The sequence below is a fragment of the Delphinus delphis genome, chromosome 7, assembly GCF_949987515.2.
Source record: "Delphinus delphis chromosome 7, mDelDel1.2, whole genome shotgun sequence".
Classification (NCBI taxonomy): Eukaryota; Metazoa; Chordata; class Mammalia; order Artiodactyla; family Delphinidae; genus Delphinus; species Delphinus delphis.
The window spans coordinates 66,343,073-66,362,542 of NC_082689.1; the positions used below are offsets into that span (position 1 = coordinate 66,343,073).

The 19,470-nt window shown below is 35.8% G+C and overlaps 1 protein-coding gene across 1 annotated transcript in view; it reads right to left on the minus strand.

Annotated features, from left to right (window-relative positions):
• Positions 1-200: 200 nt before the first annotated feature.
• Positions 201-19,470, minus strand: part of LOC132428591 (sodium channel protein type 2 subunit alpha) — a 94,135-nt gene continuing 74,865 nt past the window's right edge. Inside the window, exons 21-27 of the mRNA XM_060016658.1 lie at positions 16,879-17,001; positions 15,600-15,881; positions 14,248-14,301; positions 11,123-11,260; positions 10,653-10,757; positions 5,625-5,895; positions 201-3,888 (exon numbers count right to left, since the gene is read on the minus strand). Of these exons, the coding sequence (XP_059872641.1) occupies positions 2,693-3,888; positions 5,625-5,895; positions 10,653-10,757; positions 11,123-11,260; positions 14,248-14,301; positions 15,600-15,881; positions 16,879-17,001 (2,169 nt within the window). The 3' untranslated portion in view covers positions 201-2,692. The remainder of the gene's footprint in view (positions 3,889-5,624; positions 5,896-10,652; positions 10,758-11,122; positions 11,261-14,247; positions 14,302-15,599; positions 15,882-16,878; positions 17,002-19,470) is intronic.

Consider the following 19,470-nt stretch of genomic DNA (forward strand, 5'->3'; position numbering starts at 1 on the left):
TAAGCAAGAGATTTGGTGAACAGAAAAGAAAAAATGAGAATACCCTTAATGAAAAATACTGAGAGCCCAAGGAAGTGATGGAAAAGTATATAGAAAGTACATCAAGAATACATAGGGAAGGAACCCATTTTGAAAAGAGAATAACAAAACAAAACAAAGCAGTAGGTAGACGGGAAGGAGAAAGGATGCACAACTTAAAATGCTAGTCAATCTTTTATTAATTTTTGTAATTTTCCACTACTCTATCCAATACCATATCTAGGTTTTGGGCCAATATTAAAACTAGATATCCAGTACACTCTTCTTAATTAACTTCCATTAAACGAAAAAATTTAAAGATGAATTATTATATTCAATGTGTATTTTTACATTTTTTCTGACAGATCATTTTACATGATAGAAATTTACCTTTAAATGGCATTTCAAAGATAGAAACAATGACAGAACAATTAAAAACAAAAGCAAAAACTTTATTCTTTTGGCTTGATTGTAATGTGGTTTACCGTTCTTTATGGTAATAGCATTTTCCTGCATGCATTTCACCAACATACTACAAGTCAATAGCCTTAGTGTAAAGAATCTACATTTAATGTTGCTTGTGAAAGAAACACAAAGTGTTTTGCTGTAACTGGTAATATAATTTCACTTATATAATTTTTGTTGAAAAGAAAAGCTTGGACCTCATATCATATCTGATAAAGTTCTAATGCCATATGGGTCAGTAAGAATAAGATCTACCTGTGTGAACAAACACTTGAAAAGACTGATGATTTACTGAATAAAAAGACTAGGTGGAAACATCTGATTCAAGCGATGCCAAGAATAACAACTGATCGTTCCTTAAGCCTCTTTTGATAATAAGGCATCACTATTTGAAAGCAAATAAATGCTGGACTCAGTCTGAGATTTGTTTCACATTGAAATGTGTGCAAAGTTTACTGTACTAATAAAAAAAAGCAGGAACCTACACTGCATGTTAGTCTTTGTTTCTTATTTTGTGAAGTGCTTTAATTTAAAAGTGCTAGGAACAGAAACTAACAGTAGTGACTGTGACATCAACCTGAAGATACTTTTAATTTCTCATTTTATGTACAAAAAGCTGAAAAATAAAATAAAATGAACTTTGTACAGTATTTATATTTTCTTAGAAAACTCTAACCATATATTTTCAACAGAATTAAGCAGCTTGCAACATGTTTGTACATCGGACTTTTTACCGTAGAGTATTCAATTAAGATTGGAAGGATAAAAACCAAGAAGCTCTTTATTGTTTGCTGCAACCTATTGCTTAATGACACGAAGAATGAGGTCTTGATAGAGCAATTTGCTTCACTTTACCACTGACATATATGGCTTCCCATATTAGACTTCTGAACAGTGGAAGGAATAAGATGCAGCAGCAGAGGCAAGATAAACATGCAGCAGTGACAGCTTCAAACTATAATGGAACCAATTACATCATATTACCTGTTGAAAGCTTGCAAACTATACTTACTGTGGTACATATTTGATGCAATAAATACTGTGCTTAAGTCATCATTTTTGTTTGCTCAAACATGCACCACTGGGTAAAATTACTATTTACAAAGCAGACTTTTATTTTTTAAATTGACATGTACTATGTCAACCTTACCAAGAGCAGAAGATGGCTAAACAATACTGCAGGAAAAAGCAGAATCAACTTTATAAAGTGATGGGAGGGGATGCTTTTTGGTCAATTCAGGTTTTAGAAAGGACTGATAGGATATTTTTTATTTTATGCCAAAGGACACTTATCAAAAATGTTAAAGTCATGCTGCCAGGACTCTGAATGACTATGTAATGGGGTGTGTGTGTGTGTGTGTGTGTGTGTGTGTGTGTGTGTGGTGTGTATACATATATATGTATATACACGCACATATACATATATACATATATACAGGTACATGTAATGGATTATGAAAAAATAAAACAACTTTTTAATGCTTGTGAATTCTATGAAACATTTACAGGCACAGTAAAATTTTTCTGGATGAGACACCTTAAAAACATGAATAGCTATTTAAGCACCTCAAAAATCTGAAAACATCCTGACACAAGAAGTAAACTCTTTCCTTTTGTGATGTGATTTCTTTTCATGTGAGAATGAGAAGTGCAGCATGCCTTCATTTAAAATATATCCAGTTATACAGTAGAGAAACATAGAATTTCTTACCTTTACTCCCTCTCCCCAAACATAAACCCATTTACAAAAATAGTCACATATAATAGTAAACAACCTGTGAATTAAAAAGAAAGTGATAAATTCACAGCATACATTTCATAAAAATATGGCAGGTGTGGCAGTTAGAACATAAACAGTGGTGACAATTACTGTTATCAAGTGTCACGTGTTGAATTTACATAAAAATTTAACTTCCCTCCCCCCTTTAAATTGGTTCCTAGAGTCTGAGTAGCCATTACTCTCTGCTCTTCAGCAGTGTCAGCTGGTTGTGAACACAGAAACCTCCTGTCGATGTTGTTTCTCTGGTTTGTTGAGTCTCAGTTTGCTGACCAGAGGCCCCTGTCTTGTTATAGGCACTGACCTTAAGTATACAGTTGTAAAAACAGTCAGTTTGGCATTGACCTCCTGTGGGAGTCCTGTTGACACAAACACATCACCATCACAGGCTGTAAACAATTGATCACAAAATGGAATATTTTTTGTTTCTTTTTACTTTTTACTTTCCCTGATATCTTTCCCTTTGTCTTCCTTTTCTGATTTGTCTTTTTCAAATTTTTCTTTTTCTGGTTTGGTCACACTGTCATAGGAAGGTGGAGACGTGGTAGAAGGTGTCACATCGGTTTTCTCTGGAGTTGAATTCTCATTTAGTTTATCAGTGAGGATGTCTTCTTTGATGGGTGTTCCATCACCTTCTTTACCTTTGTCCTTCTTATATATACATGAAACTTTTTTAACTTTTTGCTTCAAGAGGTAGCGTCTATAAGCCCTCTGGATAACAATAGCAGACACCTCCTCTTGTTTGCGTTTCAAAGTGGTTGTAATGGGCTCATAGGAGACTTTGGAGGGGTTGGATGCCATGAATCTCTCTTCCATCTGTATTCGAAGGGCATCCATCTCTCCACTCTCACCCAAAACACGCTTTGTGAAGGCAAATAAAATGTCGAGGCAGTGGATCCTGTCCCCACTGACCATGGGCAGATCCATGGCAATGAGCTGGACTTTGTTTGGTTTTGCTATGAGAAGAGGAGGATCCAGGGCAGCCGCAAAATCAGAGAGCTTGGAGAACTCTATGAACTGGGTGGCATCAGGATCAAACTTCTCCCAAACCTCATAGAACATCTCAAAGTCATCCTCACTCAGGGGCTCTGCACTTTCTTCAGTAGCAACACTGAAGTTCTCCAGGATGACAGCGATGTACATGTTCACCACGACCAGAAATGATATGATGATGTAACTGACAAAAAAGAAGATCCCCACAGATGGGTTCCCACAATCTCCCTTAACTGAGCTGCCAGGGTGATCTTTTTCAGGGTCACAGTCTGGAGGTCCACTATTAAGAATAGGTGCTAGCAATCCATCCCAGCCAGCAGAGGTGGTAATCTGGAACAGGCAGATCATGCTGTTGCCAAAGGTCTCGAAGTTGAACATGTCATCAATTCCAACCTCCCTCTTAACATAGGCGAAGTTGGACATCCCAAAGATGGCGTAGATGAACATGACCAGGAAGAGCAGGAGGCCGATGTTAAACAACGCAGGAAGGGACATCATCAAAGCAAAGAGCAGCGTGCGAATCCCCTTGGCCCCTTTGATCAGACGCAGGATTCGGCCAATCCTGGCAAGACGGATCACTCGGAACAGGGTAGGGGACACAAAATATTTCTCTATCAGCTCGGCCAGAAACATACCTATGGAAAGCCAAGATAAAACAAAAATAAGGTTATACTTAATGGCAGCAAATGAAAATTTACATTTCTAAGATAAGCACTAACTAGTTTTACAAAATGTGGACATGAGAATTAGGTATACACATACACACACACATTTACATACACACAATCTGTAATATTTGTTTAGCAAAATGAAACTGGTATGTTTAGTGTTATAACATTAACACCTTTATACTAACTGAAGGTACTAATGGTCATTTTTTCTGGTTCAAGAAAAGCATCCATAAAGGACACAATGTATATGGCAGCCAAGCACAGAAATTTATGTTTCTTTTTTTTTTTTTTTTTTTGCGGTACGCGGGCCTCTCACTGTTGTGGCCTCTCCCATTGCGGAGCACAGGCTCCGGACGCGCAGGCTCAGCGGCCATGGCTCACGGGCCTAGCCGCTCCGCGGCATGTGGGATCTTCCCGGACTGGGGCACGAACCCGTGTCCCCTGCATCGGCAGGCGGACTCTCAACCACTGCGCCACCAGGGAAGCCCAAGAAATTTATGTTTCTTAAATACTAGTTCTAGTGTTTGCATAAGATTTAATGGATAAAGCATATGATTTTTGGATCAGGAATATGAGAGTTCTTATTCTTCTGAGATGGTTTTGATCCATCTTATTTGGGAGGCGGCAGCACAACGTACTGGAGACAATCCAGGCTTTCAAGACAGACATACTTGGGACTGAATCCTGGCAATGATTTTATGCATTGCTAAGTGATGATAATAGCTACTTTTGTTGTCGTTGTTAGGCTTAACATTTACTAAGTCTTTTCTTTGTGCTAGGCACAGTGCTAAGTGCATTTACTTTCATAATCTCATTTAATCTTCATAACACCACTTCACAAAAATGTTCCTTGGAAAACTAAGGATTGGAAAGGTGAGGTACTTGCCATAGGTCACAGAGCTGGTAAGTAGTGAAAATAGGGAAGCGCTCGGTCAGGTCTGTATGACCCAGGAGTCTCATCCCTTAATCACTGTATTATCCTGCATATCACAGTCGTCAGGATCAAATGGAATGCTACCTTGTCTTTCTATTTAACCAGCAGAAGTGTATAAATAGTCGAATACTATTTGTCTCTCTATGTATATGTTCTCTTTCCTCAAACAAGCAGAACCTTACTTCTAGCACCTGATTTAATGTCCTACACACAAACACTTAATATGTATTGATGAAATGAATTTGCTTTGAATTTTTGAACAAAATATGTACTTGTGAAAAAGAATATTACACACCATAGAAAACTATCTGAACCCAAAGATAACATGAAGCTTGTATGAGTGTGAATATATATAAACACACAACATGATATTCCAATTATCAAGGACAATTATTTATGGACTATTTGACTACTTGTAAGGATTTATATGTGTACGTGTGTGTGAATTGTTTATTCAAAACAATACTTGTCTATACTACAGGAGTATGACTGAGGACAGGAGTATTATGCTAAAGTTGCAGTTATTTTCTTCTGAAATGAGACAAGATGATAAATGAAACCTGCAGAATATAAATTCCTTTTTTTATACATCATTTCATACACAGCATGCAATTAGAGAAATGACAAGCTGAAAATGGACTAATAATTAGACTTTTATTTGAAATTTCGGGGTGAATGAGTAAGATTAGCGAAAAAAACTTTAAAGCTTTAAAACACAAATTTTCACCACTAATTTCCTTAACTGAGTAAAAGCAGCTCTTCTTACCTACAATGGAGAGAATGACCACCACAAAATCAAAAATATTCCATCCAATGGTGAAATAGTAATAACGAAGAGAGATTAGTTTCAGCACACATTCTCCAGTGAACAGAACAATAAACACCAGATTAATCCAGTACAGAATGTTTGTCATTTCTTGACTCTGGTCATCAGTTTCTACCATCATGGTGACCATGTTGAGGCAGATGAGGATCATGATGCTGATATCAAAGACTTGTTTGGTTACAAAATCAAAGACCATCCCTTGAAATTTGTTCTGAAACAAAGAGTATGTAAAGTTCACTTAGAAACTGAAAAAAAAAAAAATCAAGTTCAACTTATCTGATTTTAATATAGCAATATGAAAATGTAGCTTTTATTAAAAAACACTACATTTGTTTTACACTTGGAAGAAAATGTGTATATTGGAATATCCAGCTCTTTCCAAATGTATTTGTTTTATTTATACTGTTCATGATACCAGATTTTATAAACTGATTTTATGTTAAGAACCACCTGTTAAGTTAGTGCCCAGAACATCACCATGTGTACGATGGACAGTTAGTAAATATTTGCCACTATAATGAGTCTTTGTTATTGCCTGTGTTGGGGGTGAGCATCAAAATTAACTTTGAAGAACTAATGAATAAGTACTTCTCTTGCTTTTCCTGTCATTTCCCCCCCTAGCTTCTCCCTTTATATACCCCCCAAACCCCGGCAAAGCCAAAGCGTCTTAAATTCTACCTTAATTCTACCTCAAGGTTCAGTTGAGAAGATGTTTCTAGAATTATAGTTCAAGAAAAAGGACATTAGTGGAATAGTTGGTGAAATCCAGTTAAATTCTACATTTTATTTTATGGTATTACAGCAAGATTAATTTCTTAGTTTTGCTAACCAATCTATGGTTATGTAAGAGGTTAAAATAAAGGAAAGTAGGGTGAGGATTTTGTGAGGTAACACTTCTATAAGAATAAATTATCTTTAAAAAATTACAGTTCACAATTCAAATGTTCAAACTCTGCCCTATTCAATTTGGACCTTATTCCAAGCACTAACTGGCCTTACGTCTTGTTTATGAAATTAAGTCCTCATCTTGTAAACCAATTAAGCCCATTGGACCCTATTTTCTTCCTTTTTGCCCCTATCTGCTTGGTATTGAGGCACTCTAGAGCTTGGGCCTTGGCTTACCTCTGCTAGGTTGTCCTCTACCTTCTCAACTAGAACTACAGACGTTCTGCTACCTCTACGCTCATAGTCTGCTTCCCCAGATCGACACATTTATTGGTCTGGATTCTCTATGTTAGTGTTTTGTCCTCTCCCTAGTGGAAGCATCCATTACTCCCTATTGAAATTCTGGGACATCAAACACCACCTGTTTGTTATATTTTGCTATTTTCTCTGAATACATATTTAGCCTGCTGGGTTGGACTTACATTGTTTCAGCTGGGTCTGTCCTTCTAGGGCCTTCTTCAACCTAATAAATGCATCTAATTCCAGTTCTAAACACTTCATTCTTAGCTCTTGTGTACTGAAGTTTACTTTTCCAAGGCTAGTTATGGTCCCCTTATTTCTACCCTTCTGATACTTCCTACCACTCTTGTACCATATCATTTTATCTTGTTTATCTGTCTCCTCTGTCCTAACACCTCTGTCAAGGGATATTATCAGACAGCCCTTCTCAGTCTGGTGAATCCTAACTCAGTTTTAAGTTTTAAGCACTCTGTGATCTCAGAAAACTTTGTGCTTACATTTGTCATAAAAGTGATGACATTTTATGACATCAATTGCTCTTATTTAATTAAAACCTTTTTCTCTTCCACAGATATAGCACCTACAGTGTAGTAGATTCAAAATTGCATAAAATCAGAAACTTGGTGTTTATTTTCGTATCAGCATGATCAATAAAAAGCTCCTTAGATTCCCTGTCCATTTAGTTTTCCAGTGGATTACCTCAACATACAACTCCAATTCCCAGTTATAGATCACTGTCTCCAATTTAAATCCCAGAATATGCTGGAGGAAGCTATATAATCTTGGAGGCCTTGTTCACCAAAGATTTATGTTCTCTCACTTTACCTTGGCCCTTGACAATGATTAGCAATCCTTTGTCCCTCACTTGGTCCCAGGATAATTTCAAACTTCTCAGAAATTTCCCATTCTCTTGCCCTCTATTCTTCTTTTTTGAGAACACCAAAGTCAACTGGTGTAAAGAAACTCTTCTACTTCCTTTTTCATTTCATATTATCTTGTCTCCCACACCTATCTTTTTTATATATTACTCCAAATTCATTGGAGGACTCAGTCCCTTTTGCTCTCTAACCTAGACTACACTGTTCTTGAGCCACATCCTGCGCAACTTTATTCTATATTTATTCCCTTTCTCTTCAATCTCTTCTTCTTCAGAACTCCTGCTTTGCTCTGCACCTAATCTCTCAATCTTTAGAAACTTTATTTTACTACTTCTTCTAAACATTCATTCTCTTTCAGACTCCCTTTTTGATTGTAAAATTCTGTAAACTAGCATCCCCAATTTTTTCTCCATTCATGTCCCTACTTCATATTCTGCATGACACCATTATTCATCCAGTTGTGTGAGGCAGAAACTCATAAGTCATCTTTGTTGCTTCCTTCTTCACCTTTCATATTCAATTAATAAACCTTTTAATTTCATTCCTGTGATAGCTTACAAATCCATCCATTTTATTCTTCTCCACACCACTCTACCTATCATCTCTGAAATAGTTCCAAAACGAGTCTACAATGCACATACTGCCTCTGTCAGTGCTGGTTGAGTGATATTCACAAAACCCAAACGGACCAGGTCCCCTTCAATGACTTCCCATTGCTCTAAGGACAAAGACTACTCTTGAACATGGCCTATGAAGCCCAGAAAAGTGTGGACCATCCTAACCTCTTCATTCTCCCCATGTCCCAAATGAACCCCCACCCTCGGCACTCCAATTCACTCGCTTTCCTACCTCAGAGCCTTCACATATACATTCCTCTTCTCTTCCCACATTGCCTACTGACGCTTCCTCATTCTTCTCCATGCCTCAGTTCATGCTTCAGTGAAGCCTTCCCTAACTTCCCTGATTCATCAGTCCCCTCTTTCTTATCAGCTCTCATAGCCAAATGGATCTTTCCTTCTTGGATATTTCTATATTTGTTGGGGTGACTATTTGATTACCAAATAGACTCTTTATTGCTCGATATTTAAATCCAAATGTTTAGCATAGTACATTGTTAATGAATGACTGAAAGGATGGATTTTACCAAATCATTTCTTAATTTGCCAAATTGTTGCCAATAATAGTCTAGTTAAGTGCACTGATCGTTTCCTGTGCATCCCTGTCCCTGTCCAGGTAAACCTATGTCATTTGATGTAATTAAACAGCCATTTAAAAATTTCTTTCTCAATCATTTATCTACATATATATGTTGCCTATTGATAAATCTCACTCCTTCACTGATTTACCTCTTCCTATAATGGTGAAGTGCCCAAGGCTTCATGCTCAGAACTTTTTGGGTCTTTTTTTTAAAATATATATTCTAATTATCTTTCAAAAATGAATCTAAGCTTCAGAGCTCAACTGAATTATGTCTGACAATGACAACTCTAAAATCTTTGTCTCATATTCATAAGACCTAATTTTTCCAAATGCCTTTATAAGACTTTATGTTAGTGCAATCAGTAATTTCACAAAACATTAACTGTTTTACATTTTTCATTATCTACATAATGAAATGTAGATAATAATAATCCTCCCTCTTTTCCTATATTTTATAGCTGCCTCATCCCACTGAGTCTTCTTGTTGGCTCATTTATTTCCTATGTTCCAGTCCTACTGGCATGACCCCATATTGTGGACTCATCTTCTTGTCCAAGGCCCAGCACTATTTTGTCTCTAACATCTTCTCACGCCAGTCTCTAAAATTCTTTTTCTTCACATTACTATGCTGTTCACTTAACTATATTATATTTTCATTTGGCTTAATTAAGATCGATTTCTTCAGACTCATAGTGGTAACCTTGACTCATTTAACCCAGAAAACCTTGTGTTTACTACTCACTATTTCAAATATATCACTATTCTCCACTGCAATATTTATTTCCATGGCTTTGGAGTATATGTTTTTTTATATAGGGCATTACTCTGCTTTACTCCCCATCCATTCAAGTTGTATTATTTCTCAAAGAGTAGGCTCAAATTGTCCATTCCTAATGTTTTGTCCAATATAACTATCCACTTTCTTTGAGCTTTTGGCTAACTTACAAACAAAACATGGGCATGGCCAGTTTTAGCTTGGCCAGTTTTACATCGTCACTAATGGAGTCATAGAGTCATGATTCCTTGGGAACACTGGATTGCCTTGTACCATGTATACCTTGGGGGAGGACTTCTGAAACATAGAAAAACTCAGGAACTCTCCTGACAACAATTCCTTGAAGCAACCAAACAGAACCAGTAGCCATTGGCAAATATACAATTGGAATAGCCATGAAAAGTCTTAAAGAATGATGTCATCTGATTTAGGGGCAAGATGCTAGGAGGAAATAGATTTTTCTTAAAAACCAGGAAAAAACAAGAACTGTGACTTTTTCCATTAATGATTCCATTCAATCTGCAAAGTTGGACAGAATATGGGGCATATCCAAGAGGTACCAGTTATCCCAATTGGTCCCCACTGCACTCTGAGAACGTTCAATATTCCCACACTATGTATATATGAATATGTTTTCTTCTCTGCATTATTAGAAGCTCCTCAATGACATCAATCCTATGGAATAATATTGGCATATAAGTCTGAACATTATTATTAATATGTATTTTATGTCTGTATATAAAATATATTACATAATTTCTACATAGTATGTATATATAAATTACAAATACTTAGGCTATTTAGGCTAGCTAGTCACATTGCTAAGGCAAAAACTTTGTTTTGCAAATGCACAAAAATTAGTATCTAGCAATTTGGGCTGTAAAAGTGATAGCGTAGCTTTTATTGATGATGAAAGTATGTTATTCTTACAGCAGGTCGAGGTATGGGCTTTTGTGGTTTCTTTGAACCCAGTTTTTTCATTGCATTGTAGTATTTCTTCTGTTCTTCTGTCATAAAAATGTCTTGACCTCCAAAGTAAAGAAATGAAAGAAAAACTTGTAAAAATCACGTTCTTTGCTAGCTACAAAATTCATCTTAGTAATTGTGTGAAAAATGGCTCCACATTCTATTCTAATGCTACTAATTAATATATGTATTTTAGAGATGCATATATTCAATGCATAAATTATGCCATATTAGTCAGATTTCTATACTGGAAATATCAGTACATGCTATCTGAATTATCAATCACTTAAAAACTCATAGATGATTAAGTCTCTCAAAACAATTTCTGAATTTTATATTCTTTCTTTTTGTTGACTGCATTTGGAGCCAAAAGGAAACGGTGTGATATGTTTAGTTCACATTTTAGAGCAAAGATGAAGTTTTAGTATACTTATCTTCTTTTTCTGTTGGTTGAAGTTATCTATGATGACACCAATGAAAAGATTCAGAGTAAAGAATGAACCAAAAATAATAAAGATGACAAAATAAAGATACATGTACAGATTGTCTTCATACTTGGGTTGTAATTCTACCTACAAAATATGAAAAATGATAACTATTAGACCTACTCCATGTTTCATAAAAAAGACATCAGTGAATTTTTGATTCTCAAAGCATGTCTCTATCACTGGAAATTTAAAAAAATTAAACAGATTTTATGAAACATCAAATCTAACACCTATTGAAGAGTCTCTAATAAGGTTCACTGACTTGAGAAAATGAAACAACTCATAGAAAAGTCTGAATAATTAAAATTAATTTCACCCAATAAATGCCTAGATTATGAATGCACTTGCAATGCAGTTTCAAGACCCCAATGGGGCATGCAAAGTGAGGATTTCCTCTTCCTACAGAAGAGGTGTTGTAGTCACACTGTTCTATGTTAAAAACTTTCAAATTTTACCCTCTCTGACTCAGCTTCTTCATCTGTAAAATGGAAAAATATAGAGCCTACTCCTCATATGGTAGTTGGGAAGGTTAAATGTTACTATTGTATATGAGAGGTGTTAGAACAGCACCCGGTCAATAGTAAAAGGTTAAGAGTAAAGGTTTGATTTCTAGTACATATTTCTGTTGATAGACTAGAATTATTACTGTACGTGTGGACATAGGTACATCAGTAGGACCTTTCCATTCTGAAAATGAGTCTATTGATTCATCCTATTCTGCAGGCCTTAGGCATTGTTTTTGTAACAATGATGCCCTCTCTCATCCAGAACAGTTCTGATGAAAAAAGTATGATGGCTGGTTTAAGCTTTGGCTGTAATCTGTAGTTCAGGTCTCACAGGACATTGTTCTAACCAACTCAGTTAACTAGTCACAGGTGACAATGAATGCAGGTAATGACCCATTGTGTCATGAAATCAATTTAGAGGGTAATGGCCAACATGGAATTTTTTTTCCTAATGAAATAGGGTAAAATAGAAAATATTGGAAATATTGTAAAACTGCCTATTCTTTGATAAGACTTCTATTTTATTTATGCATGTGTGTAGTGGACAGTGATATAAAATATTTTAAAATGTCTTAAAATTAAATACTATGTAAACACAAAAGTGCACAGTACATAAGTGTTAGATGTAATAAACTCTTTTAAAGTGAACTTTACAACCCAAGATGTCAGAAACCCTTGGTATATCCTTCCCAAACATAAATTCTACCATCCTTGCTAGAGGTAATCATTATCCTGACTTTTACAGTAATTATTTCCTTGCTTTTTCTCTAGAGTTAGAACCTAAGTATGCATTCTTGAACAATAAGGTTAGTTGTGTCTACATTTTGTCTAGTAGACACATTTGTTATAACAGTTACATTTTAAGATTCATCTGCATTATGTATACTGGATTCATATATCATTTTCAATACTGTTTAATATTCAATATTTGCCTATTTCTACTACTTTTGAGTTGTTTCCAGTTTTTCACTAATGAAAAAAAGTTATGCTCATTCTTATACATAGATTCTCCTATATATGTACATAAGTTTCTATAGAATATATTGCTAAAAATGGAATTGTGGGGTTAAAGAATATCTTGAACTTTAATGAATAATGTTGGTAATACTCAACTTTTTTAAAGGAATATTTATCCATTTCCCCCCAATCAGCATACTAGAGTTCTTGCTGCTGTTTATTCTTAGCAGCACTTGGTACTGTCAAACTTTTTAATATTGCCAATCAGGAAGGTTTGTAGGTAATATCTAATTTTGGTTTAAATTTGCATTTCTCTATTAACTAATGAGAGTAAGAGTGAATAACCTGTCATAATTATAGTGGCCAATTGGACTCCATCTTTTGTGAAGTGCTTGAATGCTGAGGGGTTACATAGCAGATAGTGTATGCTAGGTTATTAAGGAAGAAACTGAAAGCAAGTTGTGTGTCATGTAGGTTATTGATAAGAAAGGTGGAGAGAATTTTAAATGAATTAATCAAATAGGTAGGAAACCACTGCAAAAAATGAGGTAATGTAAGAAAGCCAGCACAGTGAGTGGTAATACATAATAAATTGTAACTATTATTCAAAAAAACCCATAACTGGAATTCCTGACAGTAATAGATACAATGCAGGGTGTTAAGCGCTTTCATTCTTTTTTTTTTTTTTTAAATAAGGTGAAAAAAAATCAGGAATTCTTTCTAAGTTACCACCTGGTTTTTGGTGTCAGGGATATAATATTTTGAGCTTAATTACTATACTCTGGCAATATATCAGAAGCCAATCTCTTTTTCAAAATGTGATTTCCTCCCTTATTGTTAGTGAGAAATTAATGGAGATTATACAAAAAATTTCAAAAGTGCTGATGTGTATAAGGTAGATTATGAAAGCCCCTTTTTCTACCACAAAAATCTCACTTCCCAGAGAGAAACACCATTAGGATTTTTTTTTTTTTTTTTTTTTTTTTGCGGTACGCAGGCCTCTCACATTGCGAAGCACAGACTCCGGATGCGCAGGCTCAGCAGCCATGGCTCACGGGCCCAGCCGCTCCGCGGCATGTGGGATCTTCCCAGACTGGGGCACAAACCCATGTCCCCTGCATCAGCAGGCGGACTCTCAACCACTGCGCCACCAGGGAAGCCCAGGATTTTTTTTATATGTTTATTTTGCTTTCTGTTTGCTTTTTTCACCACTAGTCAGATCCTTCCTATCAGAGGAAAGATCAAAAGCTGGAAGAAATCTGTGACAGATGAAGAAAGTGCCTGTGCAGGCTTTTAATTCATGGCCAGAACTATCAGAACCAAAAATAAGATGTCTCATTTTACAAATAGAGTCAACAAATTTTTAAGTGCCAGGCACCATGCTAGATACTAGGAAAGATATGTTAAAAGATTCACAGTGAGTAGAGAAATACATTTAAATCAAATTTTGGAAAGTGTAATATAAGGTTGAATATTTTATTTTTCTAATATAGATGTAATCTATAAATTTACCTATGATTTCACTTTACTGACAATATCACTAAATAACAACACTTCAGAAATATTCACTGGATCAAATTAAACAATTTTCTCTCTAAACAGACTTACATTTCGTGAATCAACAGCTGCATACATGATATCCATCCATCCCTTAAATGTGGCCTGTAAAAAAAGTCACATCATTTAAGTTTTTCCCTCACAAATTATAATTCTAGAAAAGAGATTAAATATCAGATTGATTGACCAAGATTCATTCAAAACGGGTATATAAAATAGTTTTGAATTAATATTTAAACGCTTTGGGCAAAGTTTTATAACATATGCATTGAAAACTCTTCCTTTGCATTCTTCTATAACATCTTTTTATGCAACTTTAACATCTATAATGAAATCATGATGGATTACAACTATATGCTATCATAAAAGCAATTATCAATAACTTTTGACTCTGCTGTATCTAAAGAATATAACATGAAATAATTTCACGTATATAGTACTACCTTCAGACAAATGAAAACATATGCTGTGTTGTTTGATCTTAATGCTTTCTTTTCTGCTCATCCCTTTCTAAGTGGTATTATCACTAACCATCAATCATGATGGTTTGTTCTTGAAACTCTCCTCAGTATTGCTAAATATACTATTTTGAGGCAGTTATTCTATAAAAAGCAGCATTATAATCTGAAGCAAACATTATATTTAATTGCAATTTACTTTTTAAAATATTTTGGTTTTGTGTGTTTGTGTGGGCATAGTAATTCTGAAGACAAGTCTTGTACATTTTTTTTCAGTTCCTTAGTGCTACAGGACCCTGCAATATTTACCTAGTGTTGGGTATTGTGTAGGTGGATCATCTCAGGGAGCATGTGGACATGACTTAGAGTGGTCAGTTGAGAAGTTGAATGGATTTTTATGAAATTATAGCAGACATAGTAGACTTGATAGGAAGGTTTTCATTTGCAAGAGAGCAATCTCCCTATCTGAAAGCATTCAAGCAGCAGGAAGGAAGAGGGGAATCAAGGTAGAGTTCGTGTGAGGGTACATTTGGTTACGGTGTTGGTGAAGGTTGGGCGGCTGGAGACTTGGCGAGGGTTTAGAGACTGTCTGGTACCTGAGAAGGAGGACAGAAATCTACCACGCCTCTCCCCACCACCTTTCCAACCCCACCCTCAGGCCACTGCCTCTACTTTGCTCAGATTAGGGATGGGGGAAAACAGTAGGAACCTACACAGAAATCTCAGTAACAAAGACCTGTGCTGGGAACCTAAGGCTTAGTCTGAGAGACTATAAACTTTGTAGAGCTGTCCAGTTTTCAACATGGCACAGAAAAGACAGTTCGGCCATGACTGAGGAAGAATCTAGGCAAATGGGCTTGAGGAAGTATGTATTTGCAAACACTGAGAAGAATTTTGGACTCCTTTTCATAATACATCACAGTGAATAATAAGGTGGTTACTTACTACTTGAAGTAGAGAAAGATACCCGAGTCCCACATTATCAAAATTGACTTTCACGTTCTTCCACCGGGCAGTTTGGTTGCTCTCTATGAGGGCCTTACACTCACTGTAGTTGTTGACCACGCTGACATCAAACATTTCTCCAGTGGTGTAGTTAATACAGTGATAAAACTTGCCAGCAAAAAGATTCACTCCCATGATACTGAATATTAACCAAAAGATCAGACAAACCAGAAGTACATTCATTATGGATGGAATGGCTCCTAAAAGAGCATTGACAACAACCTGGCACAGAAATGAGATGGAAAAAGAAGTGAAGAGAGTCAGATCTATGGAAGGACTAGGAATTTAGGTCATTATATATGCAAACTTGATATAGAAAATATGAAAATCATTCTAGTACTGAAAGTTTGATTCTCTTTTTAAAAAATTAAAACAGCTACTTCAAAAACAGTAGATTTTAAATTGGTAAAGTGAAAAGAATTTAAGAGCTAGCCATTCCTTTCTATGCAATCATGTGCATACAAACATAGGAGCACACACACCTACACACATCATCTGCTTCTGGTTGTTTTTGCAACATTCAGAGAAAGTCCTAAGTAACTATTTTAAAATATCACAAAAAAAAGCATCTAAAAGTTCTTTTTTGAATAGCTAAATGTAGGGAGACAGGGCATCACCATTTCCTCAGTGCTGAGGGTATGTGGTCTCAGGTTTTGTGCCCCAGGGGATGACAAACGGCAGCACAAATTCCTCTGAGTTCTTTTGTACCACCTTTCTAAATGAGTGTTAGATTTCCACAGCTGACCTACTTTTTAGCCATCTCAGCCTTCGTTTGAAAGCTAAAAGGCCAGATTTGAACTTTAAAAGGCTCAAAATACATCATATGGAACAGGGAAGAAAAATGATGAGGAACGATGTGGTGGTTTCAAATTACAGTGAGTGGGATTTTGTGCACGTTTATAAATGGAAGGAATATAACTAATCTTGACTCACATCAGAAGCCTATACAACATGCTAGAAATTTCCCACAGAGTGAACAAATCTAATTAGAAGCAATCTAATTGTTTCTAATTAGAAGCAACCATTCAGGCATTATGTTCTGTGAGTGCCTCCAACAATGTCAAGTTTATGGATGTCTGGCAAATATTACTGATTGATTGGCTATGTGAGTCTGAATGTAGAAGACACATATTCAGCATGGATTTGTCATGTCTAAGGTTCAAAGCAGCAGTTTGTTCTCAATTCTAATTCCAACAAATTCTAAAGCATTTGGTCTTACCCTCATTCCTTCAAACCGGGATAAGGCTCTCAATGGCCTCAGAGCTCTTAGTGTTCTGAGGGATTTGATGGCACCAAGTTCTGAGTAACCCAAAGCATTTGCAGTTAAGCTAACCAATGAGACCTATACAGAAAAAGCAACACAGTTTTCTCATTTACAAATAAAAATGCTTATACAATTCAACCTTGCTCTATGTAATAAACCAGTAGTTCTCAAACTTTAGTATCAGAATCACCTGGACAGCTTGCTGTAAACACAAATCGCTGGCCAAGGTTTGAGGTAGGGCCTGAGAATTTGCATTTCTTCGAGTTCCCAGGTGAGGCTAATGATACTGGCCTGTGAGCCACACTTTGAAAACCACTGCTATAAACTTATGAAAAAGAAGAAGCTATATGTGTTTTTTTTCAAGATTCTTGACAAGAAAATTTTTAAAAATTAAATGTAAAGCAAGAAAAAGAATGACACCGAAATGAAATTTTCATCTATAGATCTGTAAAACTTTATCATTCCTCATATTACTGAGCAGACCTGAAAGAGAAATTAAAACTTAGTACAAGTATGCAAGTAAACTACGCAAACCACTATTGACTCTGAATATAAACACATTCAGAAAGATCTAAGTTTCTAAACAGTGGCTTAGTCTTCCTGTAAATGTCAGTGTGAGGGCATAAGATCATTAATTAGGGAAAATTAAAATAATTCATTAAAAAAATGTTGAGATTTTAGTATAACTAATTAGAAATTGTCAGAAAAATGTTTTCTTTAGTCATTTACACAGATGACAAATGCAGTTGATAGAAGTTCTAAAATCTCAGCTAAAAAGGAAAAGAACAACTGCCATAGGTGGCACAGAAATGTCTGATTTCCTTTGAAAATACATAGAAAACTCATTAAAGCCATATAAACTAAAAAAAGATATTTTCTCCTAAAGTGCACCTGAATTTCAAAAGTAGAAAACTGAAAACAGAGATGTAATATAGGTTTTAAGAATATGGTGTTAGTGTATATTTAAAAAATACATTTTTTAAGAAAAATAAGTGAAGCACAGAGAAAATTTTTACAACAAAACTTGACTTATTCGAACTAATTTTGCACATGTCCTCTGAGATAGAAAAACCTTTAAATTTAGAAAAAATTAATCTATAAAAATTTCTGAGGTGGTTTTTATATTTTTCCTAAAATCTAAACTTTTAGACTTTGTAAGTCTCCTCTTCACAGATAACTGAAAAATAGTTACTGAATTATCATTTGTTGTGAAGATCTTCTACATATAAAACAAGAGGACCTATAGTACTTTATCTTCTCTAAAGACAAAATGAAAACGAGATAGGCATAAATTAAAGGAGGAAAGATAAAAGTTAGACATAAGAAAAAAAATTCTGAACCGGGGCAGTATTTATTGGCTAAAGAAGTAGTAAAATATTCAAATTTACATGTCTTGTGTAGCTGAATATGAAAAGGAGATACCTGTAGACCCTCTTCTCTTTTTTTTTTTTTTTTTTGCGGTACGCGGGCCTCTCACTGTTGTGGCCTCTCCCATTGTGGAGCACAGGCTCTGGATGCGCAGGCTCAGTGGCCATGGCTCACGGGCCTAGCCGCTCCGCAGCATGTGGAATCCTCCCCGACTGGGGCACGAACCCGTGTCCCCTGCATCGGCAGGTGGACTCTCAACCACTGCGCCACCTGGGAAGCTCCCTCTTCTCTTTTTGATCTTTATTGGTCTTTGGCCTGTAAATAGTAATCTCCTTCTATTCCATCACTGACACCTCCACCAAATTTCTCTCCCTGAAAGAGCGAGCTTTTCTTGTCACTTTCCATAGACAATTCTTTAGTGGCTTCATTACTAAATCATAAATCTAAATCTCTTTGTATGGCATCTCAGGTCCTTCAACCTCTTCTCCAACTTACCTTTCTTACCTTATCATCCAATTACAGAATGCTTTCCCTCACTTGTTTTGTGAACAAGCCCTGCTTGGCATGCATCAGTGTCTTTAAGACTTTGGTGTCCTTCCCCTCATCTGTACCTGCTGACATGTCATCCCTCAAAAGCCAGCTCACACTGCCCTGGCCTCATGAAGCCTTTGCTCCTTCTTCAGTGAAGCAGATAGCACTTTTAATATAGATGTCATCTTCTCGCTGTATACTATCTGTCCTCACTAGTTGTCTGTAAGCTCCCATAGGCCCAGAAAAATGGCATTCATATTTGTCTCTTCCATAACAAAATAGATGCTCAATAAATATATTTGACATAAAGCAAAGTATGGATTAGTTTAATGCATTATCATAATAGTTTTCTTAAATCTAAGAAGGTAAATATCAGGGTATGCTAGGTAATATGAGTAGCAGCTTATAGACTTCAACTAGATTTCTCTTAAGAATTTCTTCATATTTAGGTAGTGTTGACTTAATGCCTTTATTATCACATAGATATATTAAATGCCAGATATTTTTATTAAAAATCATAACCACATACAGAAAATAAAGAAAAGTATCATCCATAATCTCATTATACAAATAAAATAACTGGTACTGTCTTGGTATATTTTTCCTTTGTTTGTAATGTCCACACAGATGTGGTTTTAAGTATTAGTT